The 10,321-nt window shown below is 42.7% G+C and overlaps 1 protein-coding gene across 2 annotated transcripts; it reads left to right on the top strand.

Moving 5' to 3' along the window:
- The first annotated feature begins 11 nt into the window (after nt 1-11).
- On the top strand, nt 12-6,765 carry LOC134179855 (WD repeat-containing protein 25-like). 2 transcript variants are annotated; one of them, XM_062646856.1, is made up of 5 exons: nt 12-763; nt 3,602-3,903; nt 3,969-4,112; nt 4,169-4,392; nt 5,330-5,454. In XM_062646856.1, the coding sequence occupies exons 1-4, from the start codon at nt 58-60 to the stop codon at nt 4,388-4,390; spliced, it is 1,374 nt and encodes a 457-aa protein (XP_062502840.1). In that variant the 5' UTR covers nt 12-57; the 3' UTR covers nt 4,391-4,392; nt 5,330-5,454. The 2 variants fall into 2 exon arrangements, with proteins under 2 accessions (XP_062502840.1, XP_062502841.1); XM_062646857.1 differs by lacking the exons at nt 12-763; nt 3,602-3,903; nt 3,969-4,112; nt 4,169-4,392 and adding exons at nt 4,809-5,011; nt 6,479-6,765 and having other exon boundaries at nt 5,330-6,412.
- The last annotated feature ends 3,556 nt before the right edge of the window (nt 6,766-10,321 follow it).

Below are 10,321 nucleotides of genomic sequence, written 5' to 3' on the forward strand. Positions count from 1 at the left end.
CATGCTCGGAAGTAAGTGGTCCCTAAAGTAACTTTGGCGAGCTCGCTGGGATTCTCTATGGAGTTACTCAAATGTTACTCCAGTGATTCTGAAGACACTGATAGTTTCACTGTTGTGGATGAATACAATTGCGATGTAGATGTTGGTGAGGGAAAAACAGGCGCAAAAGTGGTGAAGATGAGCGAGGATGATGTGGACGCGCACGAATGTGACGATAGAAGTCGACTCCAGATTCCGGCACAAATACTGGCACTCGATCCGGGAACTCACCCGTTCGAAAATTTCAAAAGTCAATTCAATAAGTCTGCTGCAGACAAAATGGAAACAGTTTTCTATAGTAAAATACCTTCGCCGGTGACATCTAAAGATTTTGGCACTACTACTGGGAGAAAGAGACGTTTCAAACCCATGTCTGATGAATCTGATCACGTGACTGTTGATAGTGATTTCCCTGAAGCTATAGTTGGTGTGAAGCCTGAATCTTGCTCAAAACGTTATCTTCCTCAGAAGTGTTGGTTTCAATTTTTGAGTCACAAGGGCAAGGTTAATAGGCTCGACTGGAGTAAACCTGGTGGATGTTTGCTCGCGTCTGCGTCAATGGATAGCACTATTTGTATTTGGGATCCTTTTATTAGGAAAGCATGTTTGCAGATTCTGCAAGGTCATAGCGGTGGTGTGCGAGAAGCAAAATGGAATGCAGTGGAGAATCGGATTATTAGTTGCAGCTATGACAAGACTGTTATACTGTGGGATGTAGAAACAGGTCAGCCTTGTTTGTTAAATTTAGTGTAGGCCCATTTCACTCACAACTATTGAGTTTCAGAGAAAATTTAATTAAGCCATAACCTGAACACGGACAAAGTGGTACTGTAGTTTCTATAGTCTACATGCATATGGAAAGAACTTGAAAGTGTGTCTGTATTTGGGGTATGGCACTCTGTTGTACAATTAACTGTGGGTGAGCTCTAACGTTGCCATCAGTGAGAAAATGCATTAATTAAAGTTATAAGCATTCTGATGCAGGGTTGTGCTTTCTTCAATTGGTACAGGCCAGATGTTTACTTTTTATTTAGAATTGGTCAACAAACTACTTGGCAATGTCCTACTTTTACTAGATGTTCACTAGCAGTCGTAACTAAACACCTTACCTCTGGAAATGATGGCATGTTTCTCTCAACTTTCATTAGTTGATTATGGGGTTTCTAAAATTCAGTTTTTGAATACACCACAAATTATGTGTAGTGATGGTAAGAAACAGAATTAAGCCATGATGATCTAATTGTTTATACATTGATAATGATAGCAGGAATAGGCCATCTAAATAGTAGCTCACTTCTAAATTCTAACTTGCATTTAACCAGTTGAACTAATTATTACTCTTGAGTCATAGTATGAATGAGGAGAAGTGTAAGGATTGCATAAGAACATTAGAAACAAGTTTGACATAGTAGTATACTGCATAGGACATCGCATGCTTTGGATTGAAAGTAGACTTACACAGCAGAGTGGGCAGTTCGTCCAAACCTCTAACCTACGGGCCCGAGACTTGAGGTTTCACTTCACTTGTGATGAAAGAGTGTAGTTTAGGTGTAACCCTAAACTCAATTTATTGCAATGTATTATTCTTAATGGTAGCTGTTTGCTCTGTATGTTGAAGGATTAGAGTGTTGCAATTAAATGTTGGTGATACAAATGTATTAGATGTTGTCTGATTTTCTATTCTGATCTGCAGAACTTACTAGTCATTTTAGGCCTTCCAGCCATTTAAGTAGGTTTCAAAGGGTTGGTTCCAATTGAAAGGGACGGCTGCTTACTGCTGGATTCTTTTATTGGCTGGGCCAACGTTCTCTTTTCTGTTTTTATAATACGACTTCTAGCAATTGGCGTTTGTTGCTTTGATTTAGCAGTTTAATGTTTTATAAACTGGTACCAATACGAAAATTACAGTGAAGCTACTCTGGTGAAGCCATGATGTCTGTGAAGCCATGATGTCTGTGAAGCCATTTCCTTGTGAAGCCGTTGTATCCGGTGCTACCATGGGGTGACACCATGGGGTGACGTTAATTGAGAAAGTAGGCAACCTTGCACAATGGAGCTTGATGGAATATTTGATAAAGAAATGGTGGTTATGTAGAGTTTAATTTGTTGCATGGATTACTGGTAACAGCAGTGGTAGGCAAAGGCACAGTTGCTACTCATTGCCAGTGCAGTGAATGTGATAATGCAGTATTGTTCTGGCTTTTGTGTACTTGTACCATATTGCACATCATGATTATTTTTGGAGTGAGGGTGGATCTAGTGATAAACTAATTCCTTAGTTTTCTGGGTGACTCATCTAGGTTCTAACGTAATTGTACTACTGTAGCTGGTGAAGGTGTGTGTCTTCTGAAAGAGGTTACCCTAGCTAAGTCACATTATGATTTTCATGGCAGGGTTACTCGACTTTTGGTAATTTTTGCAAAACTGTTGCAAAACTGTGTCATCTTGGCTGACTCAACAACATGTGAATGTGTTACACTAGCATTGATTTAGAAGTTTATCTGTTGCTGTCAGTATTTATTTTGTTTTCAACTGGCATAAAGAACGTTCTGATCTAATGATGGTATCTGGAGCTTGACTGAGAGTTTCGGTGTTGTCAAGACCGTAGTTCTAGTCACAAGTGTAAGTCTATCTTCTAATTGCTTTATACTGTTGTAGTCCTATTTGAGAAATGGTCAGTTTAGGTTGTACTAACCACCACTGTATGGATCTCTTGGGCAGGGAGTTGGATTGCCATACCCCAGAGAGAAGGAATGTTGATTGTAGACTCTAAGGCAATTGTTATTATTCTGTAGTGAAATGGAACTATTGGCTTTTAGGAAACACGATGAAACATGCGATGGATTTCAATTTCTTCTACAGGCATGTTAGTTCTTGTGACAATTCTTCTTGTAAATACCATTGGTGAGCTTATAAAATGTCATGATCTACATGACAAAAAACAATTCAGTATCAGAAGTAGCATCATTAGCTTGAGCCAACAGTAGATGAAGAGTTGAGAGTTCAATACGCCATTGACTTTCAACCCACTAGAGAGTACAGATTGGCAGTTGTAAAAACATAAATTTTATTAAATACACTGAAGTCAGGGTGGTTACGTCGTTCCTAGCAGCTTGATAAGAGGTTCAATTGTTTACTTGTTGGACTGCTTGATCATAGTTAGTGAAGTGTCAATTATGCAGCTATTTGAAGATGTTAGTCTTTGCGTGGTCTTAATAACAGGTTAAGAGACAGTCCCGTCAGGATTTTAAAAGTCTTTTATGGAATCCTGTGTATACACAAACCTAATAACACATGAACCATGACACTCTGCAAACATTTTACAAGAGGGTGTATCTTGATTAATCATTGCGGTAGTGGTGATGGGCTGATAATGGGAAATCCTATCAATGGTTCCTATGGAGTTGGCCACTTTGATAAACTGAGCAGTTTGATCAATTATTGCTTTAAGCACGTGGCGTACCGAACATTGTGGGTTTTGGTTGTGTTAGCTAAAGTCAGCAGGCAGCGTCACTGTATGAGAAATCCTTCGAATCCATCATCGTTGCAATTTATTTTGTAGGTAAACGAATGACTTCGTATGTACATCCGGCATTTGTTACCGCCATCGAGTTTCATCCTAAATTTCACAGCTCTTTTATTAGTGGATGCTTTTCTTCACAAATTGCTAGCTGGGATCTCCGTTGTAAAACAGAAACCAATCATTTTAAAGGAACCGATGGGCAAGTTCAAGACCTAGAGTTTCTACTCGATGGCTCAGAATTCCTATCTGCAACTGATATAGTTCATAGAAGTGCTAATGAGAAGGCCCTGATGGCTTGGGACTTCAGATCAACTGCTGTGATGTCTCATCAGATTTTCCAAGTTTGTTAGCACTGCAAATGTATTAATTATATCACTTTATGTCTATTCTTTGCTGTTTTGTACAGGAACCATATACTTGCACGAGTTTGAAAGTTCACTCGTTTCGAGAGCAGTTCATCGCTCAGACTCATGCAGACTATATTGCCATCTTTGCAAGTAAGCGTCCTTACAAATTGAACAAGTACAGACGCTTTGAGAGTGGTCATCAGGTAGAGCAGTTATTAGTTGTATGAATAGCAGCCAAAAATTGAGCCCTTCTGTTAAGGTTTCGGGATATCCATTGGCATGTTCGATCAGACATGATGGCCAAGTTGTTGGAACAGGATCATCTGATGGGAGCATAGTATTTTATGACTACTTTACCTCTCAACTGATTCGCTCTATCAAACGTGCGCATTCTGGGCCGTCCACTGACGTTCAGTTTCATCCAGTTTCATCAGCAGTAGCATCCTGTGGTTGGGATTGTGCGGTGAATATTTGGAAATGACGGTCAGTGTTTCTTCACTTTTTGACTTGTGTGTGTGTGTGTGTGTGTGTGTGTGTGTGTGTGTGTGTGTGTGTGTGTGTGTGTGTGTGTGTGTGTGTGTGTTTCTGTATTAACGCATAGATTTATTATTTCTAACCATCAAGTAAAGCAACGTCATAACGAAAGCACTATAATGGCTATAATATTGACTTTATGAAGAAACTTTAGCAGTTGAGGTAGGATCCTAGGTCTGCCCATCATCTTACATACGGGTTTGTTATTGGGGTTTCTACAACAACAGGTAACGTCGATATCACGCTCAGTATGTAATCGACTCAAATTGGCGATACCTAAAATCTAATATTCTGCGTGTTCAAGCGATGTTTTGTCCCTTCTATGATTTCGTGGCTCTGTAACCAAGAAGCATTGGCATAATTGAAGCCAACCTGCCGTCGACCGCGTAATCTAGGGAAATACACGGGGGCAGCGGTATAAAATACCGCTTCTTGCTTGCAGCAGTCAGTTGCTCTATTATCGTAGAAGGAAGCACCTTGGACAGGATGAGAGCTGGCACGGTTGCTCTACTCGTTATCCTTCCTTTGCAGTCGCTCTGTCTTCCTACTACGGATCCTTCCTCTCACGGTATGTCATATTTTGCAACTCATGTAATGAACGTTGGGTGCTGAAACAGTTTACGGAAGTCAGTCGATGTAGATGTTGAATACAGCGCGATTTGACGATACTAAGACGGCATAACCGATAGGATATTTGTTGTAATGTCACGCGACGACGTCTACATCCTTCTGGTTAGAGGGTGAAAACGAAGGCCAACAGTTAGGATACTTATTGCGTTAGTGCGACATCACGTGTAGCGACGGCGACAAAGAACATATCTCAATTGATTCCTAGTCGTTAATTAATCTATCACGGGCTCTAATTTGTTCTTACTAATCGTGTTAGGAAGTCAAAAAAGAGACGTCGTTTACGGTACCAATACATCGTTCACTGCTTTCTCTTCCGGTACTCTAACCTTCCAGTCTCCGTTGCTTGCGTGGAGTGAGGACAGTAGCTACATGAAGTTTAAGTCGATCGTGGCCGGTACACTGACCGACTTTGAAGTCCAGGTGGAAATCGTTTGCCGTAAGGTGTTGACAGCTCAAGGCGACACAGTAAAATGGTCACAAGATTTGAGTGTGGCAGACTCGGAGATCAATCAGTGCTTCCAAGTTATTAACTATGCTCAGGACCCTTCTCTGTGTGCGGCTTTTCGAGTCAACGTGAAAGTAACAGTAACTGGAGACAACGTGACGATTAGCGGTATCGAATTCGGTGGTAGTAGCCTCTGTTCGCTGTCGGAGATGCAGCCATCGACGACGTTCGATTGCAATCTGGACCATGGAGATTGCGGAATTCGAAACGACGCATGCGGGTTGGCTCGCTGGGAGCTACGACCGCAATCTGCCGACGAGACAAGCAAAGAAAAGCGTTCGAGTTGTGGTGTCTCAAAATCTGGTATTCCTTTGATAATAAAACAGCTTCACTCCGAATGCACCTATCATCTCGACATTGCTTCGCTGCAACCGTCGGGTTTCTTATTGCTTAATGACGTCATCGATACCACTTCGCAGAGTGCATCTCGTAGAAAGCGTGACTTATCCGGGTATTCACTCGTTCTCGACCCGACGACGACGAGTGGCGTGGCGACCGGCATTCTCGATCTTCCGACGGTGACGCACGCGATTGCGAACGCCTATTTGACGTTCGATTACGAGATGTACGAAGACGGTGCTCACGACCTCATGGTGACGGCGGTGTGCACGTCGGATCCGACCAACTATCTGGTACCGCTCAAGCCGTCGTTGTTGCACTATCACAAGCTCAACCTCTATGCGGGTAGCGGTGGGACGCTCTTGTTGGATGTGCACGCGTACGTTCATCAGGAGGACTGCTCGACGTTTGCCATCCAGTTACACGGAGCTGCTGTCGATACTTACCTCACTGTTGACGACCTGGTCTTTCATGCGAGTGCCCCAACCGGCATGAGTGAGTAACCGAACTACATCCGACGGTATTGATTTCGTAATGCTTACGGTACGATTTTTTGTGTAGCTCCCGACAACATGTAACAGCGCAAGGCGATGGGTACTGTACATTGTGGTACCGTGACTATGGCACAGACGTATAATTAGATAATATTAATTAATGATTGAACCGATCTTGTCATGAAAGGTTTTTGAGCATTTGAAAATTAGTGCATCTATGTATTGATCCTAATTAAGACAATACTGTATAGTACTCATATTTGTATGGATATTTGCCTCGACTTCCCAGACTTGTGTAGCGCCAATACGCTAGTATGCTGCTCTGATGTAGGGATTTGTGTTTGTAGAATACAGTGCGTGTACAGTACAGTTCTAAGTGTACCGTAAATGTCCGTCGAAGCACTATGCCCGAATTGACGTTTAATCGAACACAACGACTTGACAAACACGAAATTGTAACGAAACGCGTCGGTCCAAATTGACGTCTCCTGTCTGCACGTGCTTCTCTGCATCCAAAGAGCTGTCCGAGCTTGCGGCGCCATGCAGAGAACAGTTCCAGGTGTATGTGTGTGTGTGTGTGTGTGTGTGTGTGTGTGTGTGTGTGTGTGTGTGTGTGTGTGTGTGTGTGTGTGTGTGTGTGTGTGTGTGTGTGTGAGGTAATAAACGCCTCTGTCTGAATAGACCCTTGGAGCAGTGAACACAAATTTGTTCATATATTTTCTTAGTTAATTAATAACTTAAAAATATAAACGCCCCAGTTTTTATACGGATAATGAACTGTTTGTGCATGAGTGAGTACAGTTCTCGGCGCGTAGCTAAGAAGTCGTAGAAACTGTGATGATATGTGATTGGCCAAATTATCGCCGAGTTTGTAAACTAGATTGCATTTTCGTAATGCAAATTTTTTGATGCAAATTTTTGTGGTTGCCTTGTTGCTGCATTGTGGAGCATGGCGGTTTTCGTCTTGGATTCGGTTTTGATTCTAGCGGCACTTGTGTTGCTATAACGCACGTCGCAGAGTTATTGCATGCGTCTGCATGCTGCTAGTCAGAATGGACGGGCAACCAACTACTAGAGACATGCACCATTTACTGAGGAACCATTGGCAGGAAATATTCAATTTAGATCGGCAAATGTATCTATCGCAACTCACACTCATGTATACTAACGACAGCGGTCACAGATATTTCTATCTTACGAGTGGAGTTATCTTGTAGAAATTTTAGTCTAGCTAATTGACTATTATCGAAGAATATTTTGCATTTGCGCGTCTGCGTTGGCGTCTGCCTTGCGTCTGCGTTGACGTCTGCGGCTGTTGCGGTCACAACATACGTCTGCCGGCTACACGTTTAAAACACGCACAAGCGTCTGATGTCCAACCACGCGTTTCGCATCTAAATTCTTTTCGTCAATGCTCGTTTTGAGCATCAAAATTAACTTCACGTGTATGTGCCAATCAGCCATGATGAGACGCGTACACAGACTTACGGAATTCCTGACGCTTTTGTTTCTTAGCTACGCGCAGACGCAGCCGCGAACGCGGTGTGACTTGCTCACTAGCTCAATGTATACGTATACATAGAACAGAGGCGTCGCGTAATAGGGGCTAGAGGGGGCTGAAGCCCCACCACTTATCGGGGGCGTTTTCCTTTTTCAATATCAAAGACCGGAGCCGAAGTCTCAACAGGGAGTCAGCCCCACCACTCTTTGCGCCCACGCGACGCCCCTGCATAGAACTTTTAGGAGTCGTTTGCAAACTGTGAGTGCGTGTGGTACAATGAGACCGTCACGACGGCACGCATAATTGGCGTTACGTAGATCGCGTTGATCTATTTAAGCCCTGTCCACAGTACGGAGCTGACGCCGACGTTGACGCTGACGCTGACGCTGGAATAGGAATGAATCCTATTCCAGCATCAGCGTCAACATCAAAGGATGCCGTCTGTGTCAAGACGGTGTCTTTGATGTTGACACTCAGCTGAGTGTCAGCGTCAATACTGTGAACCGGGCCTAGATAATACGTTACGTTACGATACGTGCTCAGTGTGAATCAACGAGGGTATACTGTTTTTTTAACAAAAATAGAGGTTGTTGTGCTCAAATTTGAGGGCAGCTGCCCCTCTTCTCTTCCAGTTTCGCTGCCACTGCTTCCTATTCGGGGTGCTCCCAGTAGGGGACCCCAGCTCCGCCGCCTCTGCTGCTACATTATTATGTTTCCTGTAGTCTACAATGCAATACCGTCGTTATACGAAATAGGACTTATTAATACACAAACGTTAATTAGACCGTCATTAGCTGTGTGTTTATAATGCCAGTCATTTTACTGTCCGGGCTTTGTCAACTAAAGTCCCGTATAACTTATTCAATCAATGCGCGCTACGTACGCTACCCGTGACGTCTCATGTAAACCCCGAAATGACCGACAGACTGAGACGAGACTCAAAGCCGTCCATGCCGGTCTAGAATAGTTTCTTTGCATGCTTCAACTGTACATGCATGGCCACTCTCTGTCTTCGTGTAACGTTGTCTAGATAGTAACGCTCTGTCTACGTTGCGTCATCATTCACGAGCACAACGTTGCATCATCTTTCACGAGCACAACCACGTTGGTAGAAAGGTAAAGTTCATTATCATATCATTTGTTCTACTGGAGACAGATACTGCATGGAACGGCAATGCTATATAATTAATTAACTAACTTACTTAACTAGACTAACCTGCCAATATATTCGTTAGGACGTAGCAGTACTAGGTAAGCACGATAATAATAAAGTGCATACCAGACAAATACGGTGTGCACCAGACATCAGAACTGCATGATTGTATGCATCGACTTGCAAAATGTATAAAGCAATTTACTGACGTGGTGAGTAACGCATTCATGCGAACCATGCAGCTGCAGCCAGCCTCTCAAACGCACGATCGTCTTTGCAGGTCTAGATTTTGTACTTCTCTGTTCAACCTTTCACAAATTTGTAGAGAGCACCTTGCGATGTTGCCACTCGTGCTCTGCATGGGTTAATTAACTGTCTACCGCCCGCGTCCTTTCAACGAGCCCGCATAGAAATTTAGCTAATTATTATGCGCATGCGTTTATTTTTACCTCGTTTGTGCATCTTTCAGGTTAGTGGAATGCTGGTATAAGTATGCAAGCAGTAGCTAACCTACAAGTAGGACGACCTCTTGCATGCCCATTGGACAATTGTTGAGGTGATCGTGGATTGTATAAAAAAATGAATGAACGCGGGTTGCCTTGTGACGATGTCTGAGTGCAGTACTGAAACGTTCCTTCGTTGGAAGTCAAAAGGATACGCTCATGGTGACAAGTAACAACCAGTCAGACAGTGTTGAATGTCTTTACAGAGTTTAGGAGTCTACTAGCGCTGATGCCATATTGACCACGTAGATATATACATGGTATTTGGACTCTAGAGAGCTGCAACACTTAGATAGCTTACAGCGATTACCACTATACAATTCGATAAGGAAATGATCTCACATTTGTGGTATCTGAGTTGCAGCGTAATTGATCTGGAGTTTGTTATGCTAACGTACTGATGCCTTCTTTTTATGAAAAATACGTAAGTCATTGTGTCAACAAACCCTAACATAGAAATCCAACAGTGAACTTGCATGACAACATCAAATAACCAACATGCAAATATAGATTTCGACAAAAGTAGACGCAGCAACCACAAACAAACAGTCGACGGAATGAGAGTTCAATCATAATCGCAATAATTATGGCCATGCATGTAGCCACAAGATGTTTTAGTAAAGGAGGAAAATTCGTGCACTGACGAACTCTGTAGCTAGTGGCATGCATGCAGTTGTGAAATTTGCACTCGGCGGTTTCCTCCATTACGTATACACGTCTTACACCTTTTTTCATGCCTAATATATTAATTAG

The sequence above is a fragment of the Corticium candelabrum genome, chromosome 5, assembly GCF_963422355.1.
Source record: "Corticium candelabrum chromosome 5, ooCorCand1.1, whole genome shotgun sequence".
Taxonomy (NCBI): Eukaryota; Metazoa; Porifera; class Homoscleromorpha; order Homosclerophorida; family Plakinidae; genus Corticium; species Corticium candelabrum.

Excerpts from the sequence above, each read along its gene's own strand:
- LOC134179855 (XM_062646856.1), top strand. The coding sequence starts at position 58 with ATGGAGTTACTCAAATGTTACTCCAGTGATTCTGAAGACACTGATAGT. Across the intron at positions 3,904-3,968 it reads TGTCTCATCAGATTTTCCAA|GAACCATATACTTGCACGAG; the intron begins GTTTGTTAGCAC and ends TGTTTTGTACAG. Across the intron at positions 4,113-4,168 it reads GCTTTGAGAGTGGTCATCAG|GTTTCGGGATATCCATTGGC; the intron begins GTAGAGCAGTTA and ends CCTTCTGTTAAG.